Raw genomic sequence first — 18,405 nt, 5'->3', positions numbered from 1 at the left:
TAACGAGTCCGGACAACACGAACACCTTTCCACAGCCTTGGTTTAACTTTTGTTCAATTCTTCGTACATATATATTCATCTGGAGATAGCTTCTAGTCTAGGTATCTGGCTAGGCCAGGCGTCAAAAGATGTTCATCGTGGCATTGTTGCACCAGATCCCGCTCACACACCTTTCAGACCATTAAGCATATTCAACAGTCATATTCGTTACGGCACTCAGGTTACTCAATCATTAAACAATAGGCCAAGCCAAACCAAACCAATGCACCATATCAGTCCCAAACTCCACCCATGGCTAGCACCATGCCTTGAAGCCGTACTCAGGAGCCACTCTAGAAATGCTTCAGCCAAATCTTGCAGGTTCCGGTCATGCTCGTGTACTATCTATCCTCCTCAGACTTTATGAGTCTTGCGAACTTCTACGAGTCCAACATTCTTCTTGGTGACTGCCGCCCAAGTCGGCATGTACTTGAGAAGCTCGTCAAGAGCAGGGATTGTTCCAGGCGTGTTGGCATCACTGTAAGCACAACTGACAGTGATTTCGAGACGATCAGCTGCTGGTTCCGCTGACCGCACTCTTAGCTCGTGATCGTCCTGGGACTCGATTTCCTTTTGAGCCGAGTCCTCTGATGCAGCAAGAGCATTTCGCTCATTCAGATACAAGTTCAATGTCCAAGGTCGATCTCGATCACGGCGCCAGAGCTGGACGCTGCTGAAACCCTCCGAGGGGAACTTTCCGAAGCGAGGATCTCTTGGGCTTGCACCATCCACGGCGAATCCATAGATGGGTCGTGATGTGCGAACATAGCAAAGCCTTGAGTCAATGGCATCGATTCGAAGTCGTGCTTTGCTTCCATCGCTGCCATATATCGTCTCAACTGAGATCAAATCATCAGGAGTCTTATTCCTGTACAGTCTGGGCGCCAACGACGAGGCATCGTATTGACAGTCTGCTAGATCTCGTCCAACAGCTGGCTGACACTTGATCTCTTGACCCAAAGTGCTCGGTAGGGTGCTGATGACGGATCGCGCATAATCCTCGAGTCCTACGATGGACACTGTGTTGGTACCATTATCTAGGTCGATGACTTCTTGGAAGTAAAACTTGAAACGGTTACTATCGGAGAATGGGAATGCGACCAGGTTGTAGATAAAGGTGCCGGCGAAAACACACAAGAGGAACAACGGAATATGGTGAGTTACACGGTGGATGAAAGGTGTGAGTGGGAGCAACAAGAAAATGCTCAAAATACCCAATGACAAGACGGGAACAAGGAGGCTACCCCCGTCGGTACCTGTCATCTGGGTAGCAGACATGACAACCAGGCCAATATTTCCAAACAGGATCACGGGAACCGGAGCCAGAAAGAGGAACTGGAGAATCCAAGTCCACGTAGGAAGGCGTCCAGACCAACTCTGCTCATGCTCGAAAGGCTGGTATCGTCGCATACTAGGCGGAGAGGGCGAGTTCTCAGCAACCGAACGGCGATATGTGTTGGCAAACGAGGTCGGGGCGTTGGACCCGTATCCTGATTCACCGGATCTAAGTGGCGTAGTCTCGGTAGCATCCTCAGATCCGTCCTCGTTATCATCCGCCTCAGCGTGAGCAGATCCGCTCTCTGTCTGAGGTCTCGATTCATGCTCGTCATCGCGGCTAGAAACATCACGCGCCTGATGTGCGTCGTGAAGCTGCATTGCAAAGTCGTGCTTCCCAAGCAACGCGAACTGCTCCAAAAGAGAAATGAACAGAGCAAGAAAGATGGCTGACTGGAAGAAAACGGTTGCGTAAAGGGCACCAATATGCATACGGTCCTCTGCCACAGCACACACAACCTGTACACCCCAGCCAAGGGCAAAGAGCCACATCAAAACGAAGCCACGATGAAGTGCGCTGGGACGAACAAAACTGGCTCCACGCATGATGAGCCAGAACGAGAAGTAAAAGATGGAGAGAGTCATAGACCACCTGAAGGATATTAGTTTCTGATATACCAGCAGAGAAAAAAACCTTACACAGCGTAACCGCTGCTGTAAATAATCAGCGGATTGAACTTAGCAATCAGAAGAGTCGATGCGATAGTTAGTGCTCCAGCAAAAGCGAGGGCAAATGGAAAGCGGAAGAACCCCTTCCAGCCGCCCAGCACCACCGGGTCATCGTTAATGTCGTGATGCATCTTGATGTCTCTAGAAAAGTAGTAGTATTTATCCTTGCGAGCCAGGATGTACGTGAAGGCAATGAGGATCAGTGGCGTGGCGACGAGAAGTGTTAGAGACCATGCAAAGAGTCCTCTAAGCGCGAACACGGCCCACGCAGCACCAAAGATATCGAACCAGACACCCTCAGCTTGCTTGCCGTTCTGGACAAGATCAGAGTTGCCATCGGAACGATCGCCGTTGAAGATGGTACCAGTCGTCTTCGACAGGTGCTCAGTCGACGCGAGAGCAGCTGAGAGCATGTGCCAAATGCTGTTAACAGACGTGTGCCGTGTATCGTCCTGGTTGGTATGGTACCGAGCGCGAGGCTCATAGAAAGCAATGTCGAGTCCCCTTTGTCCATAGGCATCTGCAAAGATCTCGTAATCGGTTGCGCTTTTGATCACACCTCTTTCGAAAGCATTAGCAGCAACAACGGATCCTAACGGATGAGGGCTCTTGGAGTAGGCCTTTGCAGCCTGCAAGTCAGTGGTACGGAAAAGCAGCGCCCGGCCTCCAGCTCCTGCGCCTTCAAGGTTGACGAATGTGTGAATGAATGGCAACAAGGGACTGTAGCCAAAGGCTCTAGCGCCAAGAAGTCCATCCTCTTCGGCGTTGTTGAAGAGGAGAACGATGCCGTTCTTGGGTTGACGTCCTTTGAGTGTAAAGTAGCTCAAGAGCTGGAGCATCGACACGCAGGACATACCATCGTCGGTGGCACCAAATCCAGTGGAAACGCTGGAACACCGTCAGTTGAGGACCATCGACTTTTTGTTTTTACCTACGAATCAAAGTGGCAATTGACAAGAACACCGCCCTCGCCACGGAACTTCTTGTACTTGGATTCATCACGCCACCATTCACCCTCGGGGTCGTTTTTGCCGTGGATGTAGACATAGTAGTTGTTGCCCTCAAAGTACTGTCCCAACCACGTTCCCTTGGAAATGTTGGAGCCCATGCGCCGAGCAGTGTTGTAAGTCCAGGAAACGTTGGAAGTTCTGTCATCGAAGAGTGTTGCTCCACGAGGCTTACCCTGAGATGATACAAGCGAATCTTGGTTCTCCAGAGAAGATGTTCTACTCGTGTTAACGATATGCGTATGAGATCGCGACAGAGACTGACCTCGAGTGCCAAACTACACCACCAATAGTTTCAGTGGTATACGACATATCATTGCGATCGAGGATCTCCTGGGTGCGGTTAATGATGAATTCGCGTACTCGGTCATTTTCGTGACTGTTGTAGGGATGATAGGCGCGAGTAATGGTTTGTAGGTCGAGCCATGCCTCGGTCAAATTGAAACCCTGATACAGCGACCGATCAGCCGGAGCCGAAGGAACAGTTTCGTGAATCCAGATGAGAGGAATGAAAAGAGCGAGATATATAACAGTCGTCCAGAAGGACACAGGCCCTGGCCGGAAGGCAAGAGGGTTCTTAGCCCTCATGATGAGATGATGATTTGGTTTGAATTGGACCTGAGGTAATCCTAGGTGACGCGCCTACGTCAGTGCGTCGCAGAATGGAAAAAACTCTAGGTGAAAAGTATATGACAATTAAAGTTGTAGGGTCATGGTCAGGTCTCGAATCAGCGCGCAGTAGTGCAGAGGCTGAGAATCACGAAAGAAAAGAACCAAGAAGATGGAAGATAAGACAAGACAAGGTAGTTGAGGGGAGAGAGTACGAGACAGAAGGGAAGAGTCAGATGACCCTCGTCATGAAAATGAAACAAGAAGGCACTGCACAAGACACCTCAAGAACGCGACTTCCTCAGCGTGTCCTAGTCACCTCACTCGAGTGCACCAAAAATCGAAGATATCGTCGAGTACCGAAACGAGATGAAGTTTGTAGAACTTGATGAGCCAAGATGAGGTGAGGCAACTGTTCCATGCTGATTGCGTTGCTTCCATTCCCTTGTCACATGGCCCAAGCTCCCTGTTCCGGGAGGGAAAAAGATACGTACAATGACGCCAGAACCACTGCAATGCGGGGTCTAGGTACGCATGTATGAGCTGCATTAAATGACTTTACGTGCATAAACAGGGCATTTCACAATTGGAGACATTCTTCAAAGTTCACAGCGATAGCAGAGACAGACAGATCATAACTAAAACGACTCAATTATCAAGTACAAGTTGCCTACGCGATTAGTTCCTTGCTTTTAGTGATTATCTCGCAAAACACAAGCTGAACATCAAAGCTCGTTGATATAAAGCAATGAAACGCAGTCTCATATTGCAGTCAGTGGTTAGTTCGCTGCCACGTTAGAAACGATCGCTTATCCTCCGCTGTCGGTGTCCGGTTATATAACGATTCTTAAACTATAGTTGAGGTTTAAAGCTGTGTCAGAATGCCTCCCAGAACAAAACAGCCTTGTTAGTCTGCTCATTTAGGCACCGGGAGGTGGGGGAGGCGGAGGCTGATCACTGGGAGGTGGTGGCGGGGCATCTCCAGAAGGCGGAGGAGGAGGTGCAGCGCCGGCATACTGCTGAATAAAGGCGTTAATGTCTCCCAGGCCTGGGGGAGCACCAGGAGGAGGAGGGGGCGCACTGCCAGGAGCACCAAGGCCAGGAGGAGCTCCCATTCCGGGAGCAGCACCGTAGGCACCATAGCCAGGATAGCCAGCATACCCACCCTGAGTTCCAGGAGCCTGTTGCGCCCAGGGAGCAGCGGCACCTGAGGCACCTGCATAAGCCTGTCCGTAGTAGCTATCGGCAGCGTTACCGCCTTGATGGTCGTCGTTGCGACCACCGCGATCTCTAGCCCAGGGAGCTGCCGATCCTCCTTCGTTAGAATCCTGGTTGCGGCTGCGCCATGGTGCAGGACCACCAGTAGGGCCTCGCTGCCAAGGCTTCGCGTCTCCGTTGTTCTGAGCGCCAGGGCCGGCCTCGATACGCGCAGGGGCTCCAGAAGACCCTCCACCAAGCTCTTGCATGAGTTGCTAATGCGTGTTAGTATTGTAAGTCGGAGAGAGAGCGGATTTCTTACCTCGTATTCACGGTCAACATCATCTCCGCCACCGATACGACCAGCAGGGCGAGCACCAGCATCATTCTGGCGCCAGCTAGCACCACGCTGTCGGTCGGGACAATCGCGAGCCATATGACCAGCGTTGCCACAAACGCGACAGATGATGCTTGCAGTGAAGTTTTGCTTCTCGGGGCAGTCGTACTTGCGATGACCGATCTTGCCACAGTTCTGGCAAGCCTGGTTCTCGTCGTCTCGGAGGGTACCGTTGAGCGCGGCGAGTTCACGGAGCTGGTTTCGCTTGAGTTCGTTCTGGCCTTCGGGAATAGACGCAGCCTGGACAGTGTTAGTATATAGCTTTTGGGGTATGGGGGTAGACTTACAGTCTCAATGACGTTGTGGATGAGCTTCTTGGCCTTGTTGACCTTCTCTTCGGTATCGGCCATGATGAGACAGTGCAGATCTTCTTCCTGGTTGCTGGCGTGCGCGGCATCAGACCGACCCTTACCCTCCTTTACGGAGCCCTTGCCACGAATGGCGATCTTGGCACCTGAGTCTCCTTCCATCTTCTTCAGAGTGTTACCTCGAGGTCCGATAAGTAAGCCAACTTTAGTACGAGAGAGCTAGTGTTAGTGTCTGATTCGCAAAGATTAGATGAACGTGTAAGGGTTAGTCCATTCGATGAAGGACCAGGCCTCAAACACCACCGGGGTTGTGGTGGTGAGTCTGATCAAACTCCAAAAGGAAAACAAAAAACAGGGGATAATTTTGGTAAGTAGGGTTAAAGGGTTAGCAATCATACTGAAGTTAATTTCCGGATAATCGTTAACAGGAACATAGACCTTCTCCTGAGTCTTTGTAGGTCTACGATAATCCTGTGGCGGATGGTAGTTAGGAATGGTCTTCATGGCCTTCTCGATGAGCTTGTGGCGCTCATCTTCAAGCTTCTTTCGGTATCGGTACTCTCGTGTATTGATACGTCGACCGTGGTTGTCGTACTGAGGAGCGGGAGAAGGAGATCTGTCATAAGTTAGCAATGTACGGGTATTATCAACAAGGAAAACTTACCGATCGCCGTCAGCTGGGACGACATCGTCGATGCGAAGCTTCTGGGAGATTTCCTCGATACGCAAATGCAGTGTGTACGCCTCAAGCTGTTCACTTGTCATGTTGGACAAGATAGCAGTGGGCAAGCCCATGAGGCCAGCCGCTTTGTTCTCGGATGCATCACCCCATCGGTTTCGCTTCTTTCGTCGTCGAGGTCCATCAGCATCGCCGCGAGGTTCAGGATCGCGTCCACGCTTCAAGTCGCGATCGACTCCAGCGTTACCATTAAACTCCTCCTCCTCATCTCCGAAGCGACGCTTCCCGAGAGGGATGTTGTTGGAACCGGTGATTCCTTGGCTTCTCCACGACATTTTCAAGCGATACGCGATCAAACTTTTGATGCGCTGGGGAAAAGGTATATGATGGTCCAGAAAAGAGCTGGACTTTCGTTGTGGATGTCGAAAGTTTGAAGTGGGTGCCTTGGTGCTTTCAAATGATATGGGGCGATTTGACGGGTCGGGGAAACACTCAGCCGGAGACCCACGTGACTTGCCTGAATCAGTTGAAGACTACCAGTAGCACTGTCAGAAGGAAATGAAGAGGTCTTATATGACAGTGAACGATCAAAACTTTTATGGGAATGGGGATAATAACAAAAGCTTGATTCTACAGCTCCATTGGATGCCATGTATATGTGAATTATGTTGCTTTGAACTGTAAAAACAAGGTTCCAATCTTGATAGTTGACATACCTCGACTTTCTCACCAAGATATCAATCAAGTGATTACAGTGCCAGGCCTCAGCAGTCAGACAAAAAAAGTTAGTCTGGCAAAAGAACGGAAGATTTTTTAAAGCCTATATCTAAACCCGACGACTTGCCAATCCGTCACATCTGATTCAGGGCCCGAGGAATCGTCATGCCCCTGAGCATCCCCTCGTACAACACCCCCTGAGCCAGCACTTCCAACGAGACCCTCTTCTCTAGTTCGCCTTTCATTCAACCGCTCGAGGTAAGTTCTCAAACACACAGCACAGACTGTAGCTAAACTGTAGCAAATAGTGATAGCCTTGAAAGCAGTCTCGTATAGTGGGTCCTCAGACTTCAGGAAGAAATGTGGCCCTGCCATGTTTCCAATACAGTATGTGATGAACAACATGGCCGTTATGGTCATCTTCTTCGTAACACCTCGATAATTTGATTGTACAAGGGCCATGGTGAGCGGCATTGCTGCAGATCCGCTCGAGAGGAGGAAGTAGGCGAAAAGATGGATGCTGTGAGGCACATTGTCTCGTTTGTAGATGATTGCACTGCCAATGACACATGGCATGATAACAACGACGATCAAAATGCAGTTAAGAGTGCGGAATCGGCCAGCCATGTATCCGCTGCCTGTTATTATACCTGCTGATAGAAGCGAGTAAGGTATGTTGATGAGCGTGGATTGTAAATTGGTAAATCCGAAAGACTCGACCACGATATTCGCAAAGCTTTGTGATCCGCCATTTGGAATTTGCGTGAATAGCTCGATACCCACGATGAACCAAGATTTGGGGTCGATCAAGCACTCACGGACTTGATCCCATTTCCAATTCGTATGCTCTGTCGTACCAGTACCGGAAGATACCACACGCTGTGCCGCGATTCTTCTCTCCCTTGGTGTGAGGAAAGCAGCTTTAGAGATGTTGTCTGGGAGAAGAAGAAACAAAGGTATTGCCCACAGAAAAGTTGTGGTGCCTAGGATGATGTACATCCACCTCCAAGGTCGTATCGATGCTCCATCGACATGCCCAACTGCAAATGCAAGCAAACTGGCCACCAAGCCCCCAACAGAGTTTCCAGAAAACCAGATGCCGACACGAGTTGGCATCTCATCGCGCGTATACCAAGTCGAAGTCAGAAACATGAAGCCGGGCGTTATCGTGGCCTCTGCGACGCCTAGGAGAAATCGTGTGACCAAGAGGCTACCGAAGTTATGGCACGCCGCAGTGAGTGCAACGACCAAGCCCCAAAATAATGTGTTTACTGTGAGATATTTCCCTGTTGGAAGATGTGCAACGAAAAAAGTTGTTGGATATGTCCATAGAAGATAGCCCAGGTAAAAGACGCTGCCGACCCAGCTGTATTGCTGACCTTTGAGATGCTGCAACAATGTCAGTGGTGGAGGGCTCGGATCGAATGGTGGACATACAGTATCCTCCCTTAGTCCAAAAACAGCGGCGCTAGATAGAATGACCTTGTCCATGAAATTTAACATATAGTTTATGAATAGTAATGGAATGATGGCTCTGTCAATCTTGGCCAATACATTGATTGCCGCATCATCGTCGATAGTGCCTTCTTGAGACAATAGGATACTTCCGGTCGCAGAATGATGTCTATGGCTATCCAAGAGCGGAAGGCTTGGATTGTTGTCGACTTCATGCTCTGTGAAGCCGCCTGGTTGACCGTCAAGCGACGACAGAGCATCCCTTCTTTCGGAGGTTTTGGTTGAACATGGCTCATTCATCTCTGCTCTTGCAGGATGCAGTGATAGCTGAAAAGAGACACGTACTGCGTTTATCTATTCCCATAGCTTCTTTGGCGTTAGGTTTCCCATGTTCAATTATTTCTGAGAAATGATGACTGTTGAGAGGGCAGAAAGCTAAGTCGTGCTCGAAAGATAACGGTCAAGCTTGCAGGTGCGAATAGCTTCTTGATACTGTGCTGTGCACGGACAGGTGTAAGTGGCCCAAATTGACGCTGTGATCAGTCAAAGCAAGCATGAAGATGTTTCTGAAATCGATGAGAATAGCTTTATTAGAGATCCGATAAAATTAACTCCTGATCGTATATTTCCGGATGATCAAACCGCGGCGTCATGATATTCTTCGATATGGTTACCTTCATATCAGGCAGTCGATACACTCAAGGTCTAGGAGTGATACGTCTCATTTCCTGACTCTCGCTGGTGCCTGTCGAAAGGTCAACCTCGTCTGCTTGGTTCGGTTCCGCCGCTACATTGATAATGCCCAAGTGCGCTTCCTGATGATCTTTGCTGAGATGATGCGCCTTCATAAGGAAACTTAGTAACAAGCCAACGCCAGAGAATACAGTATACTATCGATAATCAGTATGAAAGAATGATTGAAATCGGTCGATTTCCTTACCATTATCCACATCTTGTCAAGAGCATTGAAGAACGCTGTTCTCACGACGAGCTGCGACTCTGTTGGTAAGGTCTTGATCAGATCGACGCTCGCAGATGCAGATGCGCCCTTGAACAACCTGGCAAGGTCGGGACCTAGACTATCTTCAAGAGTCTGGTATTCACTCTTCATTTCGTTCTGGAACAGTATCCCGCCAATGACAACAGATATTCCTGAGGCCAGTGTTCGAACAAAGCCCATCGCTGTGGTCGCGGCCGCAACATCCTTGTGCGGCACAACAGTTTGAACAGACAACAATGGGCCTTCAAAGTTCAGACCAACCCCAATTCCTGTCAATATCTGGAAAGAGATCAATTTTGCCCAGTTCATGTCAACATCTAGGCTGATCATCAGGCCCATTCCCAGTGTCATGATCATCAACCCAACACGTGAGACAAGAAGATACTTGCCACTGAATTGGATGTAGGCTCCAGTAAGAGCAGCAGAAATTGAGATGGGCAAGATGAAAGGAAGAAGTAGTACACCCGAGCGCAGTGGGCTCGCTAGAAGAACTGCTTGAAAGTATAACGGTAGGTAATAGGCGACACCAAGGAACACAAACGCATGGAAGAATGTGACGGCGTATGCTGAATAGGATGAAGAGGTCTTGAAGAGGTGTACTGGTAGAACAGGAAACTCTGCCAATTTCCACTCGTTCCATATGAACAACGCACCAGTGGCCACACCAGACACTATGAGAGACACCACTGTTGCAGAGTTCCAAGGCTCATATACACCGCCAAGATAAAGACCGAGCAACAACATCAAAGTTCCTCCTATGATGAGGAAGCTGCCGGGCCAGTCGATGGCTTTCAGACCTACCCAAACAGGTGTGTTGGGAGATGGGAGTTTGAGGGTGAATACCAAGAGAACAAAGACTGCAGCGATGATGGGTACTAGGGACATTAGCTACAGCTCGAAAGGTCTGAAATGTAATCTTACAGTTGATCCAAAAACACCATCTCCAACTGGCCACTGTTAGTAAGACAACTTTCCAACATACACGAACTTACTTCAACCGATCTGTAAGTGCGCCTCCGAGTACGGGACCAATCCCAGACGCAACGGCCCAGACAATCGATGTCAGTCCATAGTATAGCCCGCGGTCCCGTTGTGAGAACATATCACTGATACAGATATTTACCAGCGTCTGCATCCCAGCAGCGCCCATTCCTTGGATGGCCCGCCCAGCGATAAAGACAGCCAGGTCATCAACCAAAGCACAAATAAGGCTACCCGCGAAGAATATGACATTGGCGACGAGTAATATGGGTTTTCTACCCCAAATGTCGGAAATCTTGCCCCACGGTGGTGTCGAGGCAGTATGGGCGAGGACAAAAGATGTGCCTATCCAAGTATAGCCCGAATCGGATGAGAAATGGGCGGCGATGGTTGGAAGTGCGGTTGACACAATTGTTAATTCAAGTGCGGCGAGGAAGACACAGGCGCAGAGTGAGGACATCACTGTTGCGATCTGAAGCAGAGTCTTCTTCGATTTGGTATTCTGGATGCCGGGGTCCTTGGAGCTTGAAGCGGCATGGTTGTTGCTCAAGTTTGAGACCGGCGTTTCTCGAACAGAGCGGTGTTGATTGCAAACTTGGTATGTCTCTGAGCCTCTGTCGTGGGTATCGTCAAGTTGTGTAATTGGCAATGATGGCCCAGGCGCCTTGGAGGTTGTTTGTGACATGATTGTCGCAGAAGTCGAACATGGCAGAACATCTTCGGATGTGAGTTACAAGGAGAAGAAGAAAGGGTATTTATATGACAGGACTCAATGAAAGAAAGATGACATCGATTTCGTCCCGACGTTCATGCTAGTGGTTCGTTTCATGTCAAAGGACCCTTGCTTATGGTGTTGCTCCTAGTGGATCCTTCTCTGAATGCGATCGCATTCGAGGTTCCACCAAGACGGACGGAATTGTATCATTGTATCTGGGGTAAGCTCATTCCCACCTCATGGAAGATCCTCATTGCTTCTCTTCATATCTTTAGCCTCACAACCTGCGTCGCCTGATTTTGGCGTCCTACACTCGTAACTTTTGTCTTTTTGTTCTCCGACATGATGAACCTTGGCTACAGCATCAGCCTCCCATGTTCAGTGATGCCGCCACAGTCCACACCTTTATCCCATGTCAACAAGATGCGCTAGGCCATGCGACCCTCAAGAGAACTGGCTGGCACATCACGTGTGAGGCTTCCTGCGTGATAACACCAAGTCCTACATCTCAAGTCCTGGGCATAGGCGATTTACCGGTATCAGATAATGTCGCCTCATTCACAAGAACCGAGCCAGCTCGCCCGGTATGCCAGACAACAAATCCGATGCCAAAATTTTACAACCTCATACTCTCTGCTCCCTCTGTACATCTTTCTGGGAGCGTGCAACATGCCTCAGATTCCGACCTGAAGTCCTTCTCGGTGGCGGAGATGATGTCCCATCGATGCCACAGCATCTTCTCTTCTCTCCCAACCGCACTGATGTTCTATCTGCTGCGTTGCAAGGCTGCCACTTCTGCTCCATCATCGTTGGAGCTGTTGTAGGATGCACGGGAGAACATGGTGGTCGACAATTTTCTGGTGACAGGAATGGCCCTATCTACATCTCAATAGCGATGTTGGACACAGATGCCGGTACCTTTCTCCTTACGTTGTTTCCCTGCGAGGAGTCAAGCATCTTTAGTCATGATCAAATACTCAGCGATTATCCTTTACAACTACGCCCAGTCACAGGTATAACCTATAGTTCTCTTAGATTCTCAGGTCTAACCTATTTCAGGGAGCCATGGGGACATAAAAACTGACGATCAACACCTTGTATCGACGCTGCATCCAACAACTTATTCCGACGCAACTGCTGATTTCATTCGATCTTGGATTACTGAATGTCAGAGTACTCATATCCTGTGCGGCGACGACCTTTTGAGCCTGATTCTTGGTTCCACAGAAACAAAAGCACGACCCCGGCGCTTGCTAGATCTGTTGGCTTTCCAGGATATGGAGAACATACGGCTTATCGAGGCCAACAATGACCACGGCAAGGAGTACTGCGCTCTGAGTTACAGCTGGGGATTTAGTGAGCCCTTTGTCATGAAATCCTCTAATCTGGCGGCGTTTCAGAAAGAAATTCACGTCAAAGATTTGCCGAAACTACTACAAGACTCTATTCGAGTCGTTAGGGGTCTCGGGTTCAGGTATCTGTGGATCGATGCCCTTTGCATCATGCAAGATGGAAGCCAATCTTCTGCAGCGTCGGACGACTGGGTTGACCAGGCGGGCAAGATGAACGACATCTTCGGGAACGCAGCTGTCACCATCGCGGCAGCCGAATGCTTTGATGGCAACTCAAGCATGATCGTGCCACGAAATCCGCTGAGTCAATTATCTTGTCGACTGGACACAAGCACGAATCTCTATTATGAAGTCGTTCCACCATGCACTCCGCATTGTTTGTTACACCCTTTTGATAAAGCACGCTTTCACCTCGATACCAGAGCATGGGTTTTCCAGGAGCGAATATTGTCGCCTCGGACAGTGCACCTGACTCGCAACTTTGTTCACCTTGAGTGCAGGACTGAGCTCCGTTGCGGAGCTATGGGAGGACCTGACGCGTGCTATCACGGCGGCGCAATCGCCAAAGCAGATTATCAAGTGCTGTTCTCCATGTTCGGACCCAACGGGCTTGATGATTCTGCCCACGACGCATTTCTCTCCTTCTGGCATGAGCTTATCAGGAGGTATTCGACGACGAATCTGAGCCGCAAGTCGGACTTGTTGGCTGCTTTGGCTGGTCTTGCGAAGCAAGTTCAGATAAAATCACAACTTACCTGGTCATTTGGGTTGTGGCAAGAGCATCTGCTCCGGGGTATGCTATGGTATGTTAGGGGAGGAAGAGGCGCACCTTGTCGTGAGAGGTCGCCGACTTGGTCTTGGGCCAGCATTGATGTACAAGGACCGCAGATCATTTATGAGCCCGCCATACAAATTTCCCTTCTCGCGGACATCATTAGTCTGCCCGATGCAACAAACTTTGTAGGCCGTGGTCTATTGGTGGATTCAACGAAACATTGCGTCAAGGCCTCAGGCCTGTTACGACCTGGTGCTCCGGATTCGTTAAAATATGGTCAAGATTCTGCTTCTAGCATGAACAAAGATATTCGTGTCCATCGGAATTGCCAAGGGATACGACATATCCAACGCCAATGCCCATTTCACCCAGACTACGACCTCCCAAACAACATAGAGTTGTACAGCTTCCTTATAGCTTGCGCTTCAGGAGCCCAACAAAGAATTGGCTCTTCTTCTCAAAATCTAGATACGCATGTGGGGATTGTTCTGACGCCTGCCCCGGAACATGAACGTCGATACAGACGTGTTGGCTATTTCCATATTGACATTCAGAAGACAGATGATGATGATCAAGGAATACCGTGGATTCTGGAGAGCTCCAGTTTTGTTGAAATAGAGGTCATCTAGCAGGCCCGACAAATCTCAACCGAGGCTGTGTAAAATGTTCCTGATACACTCCTGTTGCTCTGTCACTCGACCTACACGCCGACTTATTGGCTCAAACCATATCAGTGCTTCATTCAATGACTCATCAAGATATCGAGATGCATCCTGTAAGTGTCCTAAACAAGCTTCTCGATCATTACGCGTAATCTCAAAACGCATCTGCTCTATTCTGCCCAGGCCCTCTAGAGCAGCGTAGCGCAACTTTGCCCGTGGGAAACCATTGAGCTGTTCAGCCCGTTCCAAAGCTACCTTGTAGTATGACTCTGCGCCGTCTAGGTCACCACCATCTAGGTGATCATCTGCAACGTTGGTGACAGTCCAGACAACGTTGCGTGCGAATGGTCCATAGAACGATTCTTGGTTCCGCAAAAGCTGAGCGCGGCGGTAGCCACCCTCAACACGGTCTCGACCGTGATAAAGACAGTCACAAAGTCGCTCCTCGATATAGAGACGATGCCAGGTATCGGGAGACTTATCGGAGAATATTGCCAATGCAGCCCGAAGACTCGAGATAGCCGTGCACTGCAGTAGTGCAGGTGGCAACAAGGAAAGGGACACCAAGAATTGGACGAGAGGGGAGGGTGTCCGTAAGGACGAAGCCATTGCTGCCGAATACCGGAGTAGGCATGTCAATACTTCCTGCGCATTGCACGCCGAGAGCTCACACACGATGGCTAACAGTTGAGCAAGACTCATTGGATGGCAGTCGGAGAGAAGAGGTTGAACAAGGTCAAAAGCTTGATGGAAGTGTGGAAATGCGCCTGGGCCTCCACGCATCATCTGTGCTAGACCTTCTTGCATGCGGTTGCCGAAGCGTCCGTGTATCGTGAACTGGTGGACCTCTGGCTCTGGGTGGATGTCTTGGCTGAGGTAGACTCCGCAGTAGTCAATCAGACTGGCAGCCGCCTTTTGCTCGAGGGTGAATATAGGCGTGGGAATATTGACAGGCGACATAGACATGGCCACGCTGCTAGCTGAAGATAGCGCCGCGAGTGTTGAACTACCTTCGCTCGTACCCTCCACAGGACTTTCTCCCTCTTGAAGAAGCCTGACAGGTGGCTCTTCCTGGGACACTGCAGCTGAACGACACCAGTCAATTGGGTTCTGTATACCCTTCCGTCTGAAGTATCGCAGGATTTCATGCAACGGGACATGGCGTCCTCGGATCACGAACCAGGGCTTTGGGACTGGCCACGATGCAGGGTCTGGATCAAGTAAACGAAGAGCCGCAACCATGCCGTGAAACTGGTTGTTTCTCTGCAGGTTCCATTGGCTGATTCGAGCCCTAATCATGCGCGTGTTGACCCTGTACCCTAGCGATTTCAGATGATCCCTGACCTCTGCCATAGAAAGCCTGCGGTCGTGGTAGAGTTCTTTGACGAGGGGTCGCAGGCGAGACCAGTCCTCGCTTGATGGTATCGTAAGAACTGATTGGGGATTCATTACGGCGGCTGGTTTGGGAATAAGGGCTTGCATGCAGAGTCTGTGGGGGATGAATATTTGGATATATATGCATGGGCGTTTTGTAGCCCATATATTGGCGTCCCATTGAATGGGCTAGATCACACCATGACTGTCAAACGTCCAGCCCCTTGCATCCCATGCATTAAGAAGTGAGGGGCTCGAGGGTCTTTCAGCACTTGGGACCCCCTCGCGATATGCAGGTTTAGTGATCCAGATGTCCGAGCAACTCTATCACGACGTATTAGTCTGATAGCTCATTGGACACCCCTCAAAGTACACACTGGTGGGGAGGCATTCTTGTATCGTTCGTCCATAAATATGCCTACGCTAGCCACGTGAAGGCAGCCTTGTTCTAGTGTAGGACTCTTTCGGCAATTGCAGCAGTTGAAATCAGCCCATTGAGGGCCTGAAACTTGAGGAACGGGAGGGTTCAGCTCGTGCGGCTGAGTTGCGATAGCGTGTAAGTTGCAACATCTACCCAATCATCGGTAACGAGGACGTCACTATTGATCTACTTATTGATTTTCAACCCGGTTTATCAGAGTTCGAGCTCTATTGGTGTGGTATTTTACCAAGAATGCAAGCACTGTAATTCTTGAAGCACGAGGATGCACAGTAGGGGCCAAAAACGATCGAATGAGTGCTTCTAGACTTCGTGTAAATGACAGAGTATTATTCCATATTGAAAAAGAAAGAATAAAAGATGAAAACAGCAGAGTAGGGTAATTAGAACCAGCTTCAAACGTAGTCCCGCCCTTCCACCTACATCACCACACAGCTATCCGTCACAGTATCAACAATCTCCTCCACGATACCACCACTGTCTCCATCATCACTATCACCGTACCCAGAGAATCTCGTATGAACGTCAGAGTCATGAATTGGCTGATTTGTAGTTGTGTCGACGTAGCTGGCGCCATTATTGTAGTCAACGCCAACTGTGTGGTTGTCACCTGTTGTAAGCTCAGGTTTGTCGACGCTGGTGGGATATTCGACCTTTGGAGGGGGTGGAGAAGTTTCTGAAGACATGTTTGACTTGGATGAATGGCAAGTGATGCGAGTTGCTTGCGAGGGATGCTGGAATAGACAGGTTCTACAACCGAAAGTCTGAGATAATTGAGACGAGTTTACGGCAGGGAGTGCGAGCGGGTTCGTGATAGAGGGAGTATCAAGAATATATACATATATACATAATACCTGAAACCAAGACTTATACGGGATTACGGGAATACCGGGGAAACTACGTAGTCTATCAACGCGCCCAAAGTGCCCGGGCAAAGACACAGTTGTGCCTTGTCCCCGTCCTAAAGAGGAGAGCGTTCACTCTAAAGAAGCTTTCAGCCTTAAACAGGGTAGCTAATGGACGGGCACTGTTCGTTAGTTGGCCATGCATGGGCGTTCTGTCAAACTAGCGGTTTTAGACGACTACAGCCTTCCATTAGTGTAGTGGACGACTTACATGAGCGATACAACACTTCAACTGCTTTACAATCGCCGCCTTTGAAGTCACTCTTCAGTCACTCTTCAGCTCGCTTATGTATAGGCTTTCTGTAAATATTTGGCGTCTTGAAGGGCGGCTACTGTCTAACCGATACCACCATCTCACAGGCCTATTCTTGCTTCATGAAATAACCTTATTAGCAAGCATACTGAACAGAGGCCCGAGAGCTGCGTATGGAACGCATTTCTGGAGATATATTGGGGTCACAGTATTGTGGTTGGACGCCAAACAGTGTCTGGATTCAGCCTCGCATTACCAGATGACAATTATATATACTTGAGATTGCCTCTCACGAAAGAGACTCATCTTGTTCAAACCAAGACACAAAGAGTTAACTCATACACCTCGGATACATAATTCACAAGCCCTTCAATCCGACATTGATCTCTCTCGCTAAGCTACTGATAGAGACAGATCTCTATTCATCCAACCCATCAACCCCCCTCTCCCTCAAGACATTATCCACATAAAGAAAAGATCAACATGGTCTTCCATCTTATCCCAGCACTTGCAGTCGCAGGCGTCAAGTATGTAATCAAAGAAGCAACTGACGCTCCGACCTGTGGATGCGGCAAGGAGAAGATGAAGATGTGGGCGGGCTTCCGTATCATCTTTCTTTGTGAGGATTGCGAAGACGGCATGGCAGTCAAGTTGGGACTGAAAGCTGTGCAGATCGCGACTTTTGGTGTAAGTGAATTCTCTCCGATTTTGATTCAGTGTGTGATGTGCGAGATAATCTGCTAATGTTGGTCTGTAGTTGGCGAATTGATACACCCGTTGGTCTGATTGAAGAGGTGATGATACCACCTCGGCCATCCGCGTGCTATGTCGTTTCATCAGGTGGAGGGAAGATGCTCAGGAGGTTGAACAGAGAATCATGTGTAGCTTTATATGGGAGTGTTCGAATAAGCGATTTCACCGTTGTGTATGATCGAACATTGGACTGATGATGATGACTGGCACCCTGCAGGAGTCACTCTTTTATGTAATAACGATATGCGTATTAAATGCATGCGATGTTCAACCAACAATTCTAAATTCTTTGTATCTAGCTTTATCATAATTACGATCCAGGACCAGGTAGAGTTTCCTATTCTCATCCGGATATGAACCTGTGGCATCGAGACGTTCAGTTTTGAAAGCTCTACCACTCACTCGTCCTGAGTAATGCTAAATTCTCTAACAACGATATAATATGGATCTACCTTGACAGTTATTTTATGCATTAAAATGCTTTAGATGGAACTATTCGTATTCTCTAAGAGATTCTTGACTTCTCGCTTGTTGTGCGACAGTGCAACAGTCAGTCCTGCCCGAGGTGGCCTGTACGTGTTGGTACCAGGTTGCAGTAAGGTACCTACCTACCTAAGCACTGCCCTGGCAGCAAGAAAACTCCCAAGGTGCCAAAAATAGTTGCTTTGAGACCTACCAAGTGCACACTAAACTTACACTGAAGCTACCCAAGCCTTTTTGTCATATGGAATAAGCGTCCTGGGTTTTTTTGCCTCCTCTGCACTGAAACAGCCTGCAGTTGCCC

General features: G+C 49.1%; 8 protein-coding genes across 9 annotated transcripts; 2 read left to right on the top strand and 6 right to left on the bottom strand.

The window, feature by feature from the left end:
• Window positions 1-24: 24 nt before the first annotated feature.
• On the bottom strand, window positions 25-4,096 carry FVEG_07537 (hypothetical protein). 2 transcript variants are annotated; one of them, XM_018896199.1, is made up of 4 exons: window positions 3,316-4,096; window positions 2,979-3,269; window positions 2,014-2,931; window positions 25-1,966 (listed from the first exon to the last, which is right to left on the bottom strand). In XM_018896199.1, the coding sequence occupies exons 1-4, from the start codon at window positions 3,636-3,638 to the stop codon at window positions 394-396; spliced, it is 3,105 nt and encodes a 1,034-aa protein (XP_018753621.1). In that variant the 5' UTR covers window positions 3,639-4,096; the 3' UTR covers window positions 25-393. The 2 variants fall into 2 exon arrangements, with proteins under 2 accessions (XP_018753621.1, XP_018753622.1); XM_018896200.1 differs by having other exon boundaries at window positions 2,979-4,096.
• A 169-nt stretch (window positions 4,097-4,265) lies between these two features.
• FVEG_07538 (branchpoint-bridging protein) lies at window positions 4,266-6,723 on the bottom strand. Its single transcript, XM_018896201.1, has 5 exons — window positions 6,226-6,723; window positions 5,960-6,177; window positions 5,541-5,764; window positions 5,179-5,493; window positions 4,266-5,131 (listed from the first exon to the last, which is right to left on the bottom strand). The coding sequence occupies exons 1-5, from the start codon at window positions 6,573-6,575 to the stop codon at window positions 4,580-4,582; spliced, it is 1,659 nt and encodes a 552-aa protein (XP_018753623.1). The 5' UTR covers window positions 6,576-6,723; the 3' UTR covers window positions 4,266-4,579.
• A 163-nt stretch (window positions 6,724-6,886) lies between these two features.
• FVEG_07539 (hypothetical protein) lies at window positions 6,887-8,822 on the bottom strand. The gene is made up of 2 exons (XM_018896202.1): window positions 8,395-8,822; window positions 6,887-8,346 (listed from the first exon to the last, which is right to left on the bottom strand). The coding sequence occupies exons 1-2, from the start codon at window positions 8,710-8,712 to the stop codon at window positions 7,054-7,056; spliced, it is 1,611 nt and encodes a 536-aa protein (XP_018753624.1). The 5' UTR covers window positions 8,713-8,822; the 3' UTR covers window positions 6,887-7,053.
• A 164-nt stretch (window positions 8,823-8,986) lies between these two features.
• FVEG_07540 (hypothetical protein) lies at window positions 8,987-11,153 on the bottom strand. The gene is made up of 4 exons (XM_018896203.1): window positions 10,405-11,153; window positions 10,334-10,359; window positions 9,353-10,287; window positions 8,987-9,302 (listed from the first exon to the last, which is right to left on the bottom strand). The coding sequence occupies exons 1-4, from the start codon at window positions 11,076-11,078 to the stop codon at window positions 9,111-9,113; spliced, it is 1,827 nt and encodes a 608-aa protein (XP_018753625.1). The 5' UTR covers window positions 11,079-11,153; the 3' UTR covers window positions 8,987-9,110.
• Window positions 11,154-11,694: 541 nt separating this feature from the next.
• Window positions 11,695-13,864, top strand: FVEG_07541 (hypothetical protein; the record flags this gene model as incomplete). Its single annotated transcript, XM_018896204.1, has 2 exons — window positions 11,695-12,121; window positions 12,168-13,864. 2 exons carry the CDS (start codon window positions 11,695-11,697, stop codon window positions 13,862-13,864), a joined length of 2,124 nt encoding a protein of 707 aa, XP_018753626.1.
• Window positions 13,865-13,879: 15 nt separating this feature from the next.
• Window positions 13,880-15,346, bottom strand: FVEG_16135 (hypothetical protein; the record flags this gene model as incomplete). Its single annotated transcript, XM_018905371.1, has 1 exon — window positions 13,880-15,346. One exon carries the CDS (start codon window positions 15,344-15,346, stop codon window positions 13,880-13,882), a length of 1,467 nt encoding a protein of 488 aa, XP_018753627.1.
• A 783-nt stretch (window positions 15,347-16,129) lies between these two features.
• Window positions 16,130-16,396, bottom strand: FVEG_16136 (hypothetical protein; the record flags this gene model as incomplete). The annotated part of the gene is made up of 1 exon (XM_018905372.1): window positions 16,130-16,396. The coding sequence occupies one exon, from the start codon at window positions 16,394-16,396 to the stop codon at window positions 16,130-16,132; it is 267 nt and encodes an 88-aa protein (XP_018753628.1).
• A 955-nt stretch (window positions 16,397-17,351) lies between these two features.
• Window positions 17,352-17,637, top strand: FVEG_16137 (hypothetical protein; the record flags this gene model as incomplete). The annotated part of the gene is made up of 2 exons (XM_018905373.1): window positions 17,352-17,555; window positions 17,626-17,637. The coding sequence occupies 2 exons, from the start codon at window positions 17,352-17,354 to the stop codon at window positions 17,635-17,637; spliced, it is 216 nt and encodes a 71-aa protein (XP_018753629.1).
• Window positions 17,638-18,405: the final 768 nt, after the last annotated feature.

Source organism: Fusarium verticillioides, chromosome 8, assembly GCF_000149555.1.
Source record: "Fusarium verticillioides 7600 chromosome 8, whole genome shotgun sequence".
NCBI lineage: Eukaryota > Fungi > Ascomycota > Sordariomycetes > Hypocreales > Nectriaceae > Fusarium > Fusarium verticillioides.
Note: the sequence above shows the minus strand (reverse complement) of the source record. Positions and strands in the feature narration are given on the sequence as shown.

Bases quoted from the DNA above. Each gene is read 5' to 3' on its own strand.
- FVEG_07537 (XM_018896199.1), bottom strand. From the start codon at position 3,638: ATGAGGGCTAAGAACCCTCTTGCCTTCCGGCCAGGGCCTGTGTCCTTC. The intron at 3,270-3,315 runs GTCAGTCTCTGT...TAACACGAGTAG, and splicing joins GGTGTAGTTTGGCACTCGAG to AACATCTTCTCTGGAGAACC. The intron at 2,932-2,978 runs GTAGGTAAAAAC...ACGGTGTTCCAG, and splicing joins GTCAATTGCCACTTTGATTC to CGTTTCCACTGGATTTGGTG.
- FVEG_07538 (XM_018896201.1), bottom strand. From the start codon at position 6,575: ATGTCGTGGAGAAGCCAAGGAATCACCGGTTCCAACAACATCCCTCTC. The intron at 6,178-6,225 runs GTAAGTTTTCCT...AACTTATGACAG, and splicing joins GTCCCAGCTGACGGCGATCG to ATCTCCTTCTCCCGCTCCTC. The intron at 5,765-5,959 runs GTATGATTGCTA...CTCGTACTAAAG, and splicing joins TTATCCGGAAATTAACTTCA to TTGGCTTACTTATCGGACCT.
- FVEG_07539 (XM_018896202.1), bottom strand. From the start codon at position 8,712: ATGAATGAGCCATGTTCAACCAAAACCTCCGAAAGAAGGGATGCTCTG. The intron at 8,347-8,394 runs GTATGTCCACCA...ACATTGTTGCAG, and splicing joins TTGGACTAAGGGAGGATACT to CATCTCAAAGGTCAGCAATA.
- FVEG_07540 (XM_018896203.1), bottom strand. From the start codon at position 11,078: ATGTCACAAACAACCTCCAAGGCGCCTGGGCCATCATTGCCAATTACA. The intron at 10,360-10,404 runs GTAAGTTCGTGT...AACAGTGGCCAG, and splicing joins GCACTTACAGATCGGTTGAA to TTGGAGATGGTGTTTTTGGA. The intron at 10,288-10,333 runs GTAAGATTACAT...TAATGTCCCTAG, and splicing joins ATGGTGTTTTTGGATCAACT to TACCCATCATCGCTGCAGTC.